The 1514-nt window shown below is 47.3% G+C and overlaps 1 protein-coding gene across 1 annotated transcript in view; it reads right to left on the reverse strand.

Annotated features, from left to right (window-relative positions):
• LOC146302395 (POU domain, class 3, transcription factor 4-like) overlaps nucleotides 1-368 on the reverse strand; it is a 1130-nt gene extending 762 nt beyond the window's left edge. Inside the window, exon 1 of the mRNA XM_084699046.1 lies at nucleotides 1-368. This exon is cut by the window's left edge and continues 762 nt beyond it. Within this exon, the coding sequence (XP_084555172.1) occupies nucleotides 1-368 (368 nt within the window).
• Nucleotides 369-1514: the final 1146 nt, after the last annotated feature.

Genomic DNA, 1514 nt, shown 5'->3' on the forward strand with positions numbered 1-1514 from the left:
CTGGTGATGGAAGAGTTATGAGAGACAGGAGTCCCCCAAGCTCCGGGGTGGTTGGTATGATTGTTGTGGTGGGGCGAGTGATGAGCTACGTGCGAAGAGCGGTGATGGATGATGCCGAGCTGAAGGTCCTCTCGGCCCGGCTTGACGTCCTGCTGCTCCATAGAGGCCGACCAGGGGCTGCCCTCTCCAAGGCTGCTGACCCACTGGTGCCCGAGGTGGCCGTTACTCTGGACGCTCTGCAAGTAGTCGCTCTGGAGCAGCTTCTGGTGGCCTCGGAAGGGGCTTGCGGGCTGCATGGCCTGGCTGTCCGGGTGGAGCATGGGGCTAGAGCTGAGCAGGGTGTAGGGGCTGGAGGCAGCTGTGGCCATGCTGGCTGCTGAACCCCACTAGCGCTACTGAGGGGAGGGCGCAGCTCAGCCTCTGACATCTCCCTCTCTCCAGAGCCTTAGCAGAAGCCAGCCGTTGACTGACAGACACCGGGGCCAGTCACAGCACGACTAGAACGCAATAGCTGTGGCCTCAGCCAATGACGGAATGGGTAGCCTCGCCTCCGTTCCTCTGTAAACGGAGATGCGGTAGTGGAAATGGTTAAGTCCCATCCGAACCGGAAGTGAGTTAAAGTGCTGCTCCAGTGGGTCTGACTGTGGAATGGTGTACGCATGGAGCGCAGTTCCTGTTTATTAACTAAAGTTTCCAACTTATTTAAGCGCGAGCTTATTACTACCGCTGTCACCCTTGAGCGCGCGCACAGGAGGAGATTAGAGCACACTGGCATTTCAAAGACGTGCCAACACTTAATTTAGAGGAATATCATTAGCTTCAAAGAACTACTCACTTTGCTAATTATTACCTTTTTAATTTAAAGTTATTCAGATTTGTTGTCATCATATTGGGTAGGCATTGGAGTATCACCTGAAACATCTTTTTCTTTCCATTTATTTCTTAAACCAGCCTTATCCATAAAGGAGCAAAAGACAAAACACATTTTTAAATGTATATGTATATGATACACAAAATATGAACTGTAGGCCTAACACGTAGACAAAAACGTATGAAAAATTATTTTTCAATGAATGTCTGTCGCCATAAGCTAATATGTGTGGTCAAATACAAACATGTTGGTTTCTTATCATTTTTTGGCATCAGTAACCATTTTATATTTATTCAGTCGTCCATGCTTCTAGAGATAAGTAAACCCGTGCGCAGGTATTAAAGAATCTTGACAGGTCTTCTCAGTTAGGAAAAAAACATATACCTGCATATTTGAGAGTTAACCTAGCTGCGTAATTTTATTTGCCATTAGAAGACTGCATCCCGATCCCTTATTGGTTTGAAATTCCATTAAATATATTGCTCGAGCTCCCAGGTTAAGCTTGATTTAAATTTGCATACATTTTCATACATTTAGCAGAAATAAAAGAAGGCTGCAGCCACCAGAAAGTCATTAAAGAGCTGGCGGCTGAGGAGTTGGTCTGGAGGAGGAAGACGAGGCAAGAGCAGGTGAGATAACCGGG

Source organism: Hypomesus nipponensis, chromosome 1, assembly GCF_054491055.1.
Source record: "Hypomesus nipponensis isolate SF chromosome 1, ASM5449105v1, whole genome shotgun sequence".
In the NCBI taxonomy this organism is placed as follows: Eukaryota; Metazoa; Chordata; class Actinopteri; order Osmeriformes; family Osmeridae; genus Hypomesus; species Hypomesus nipponensis.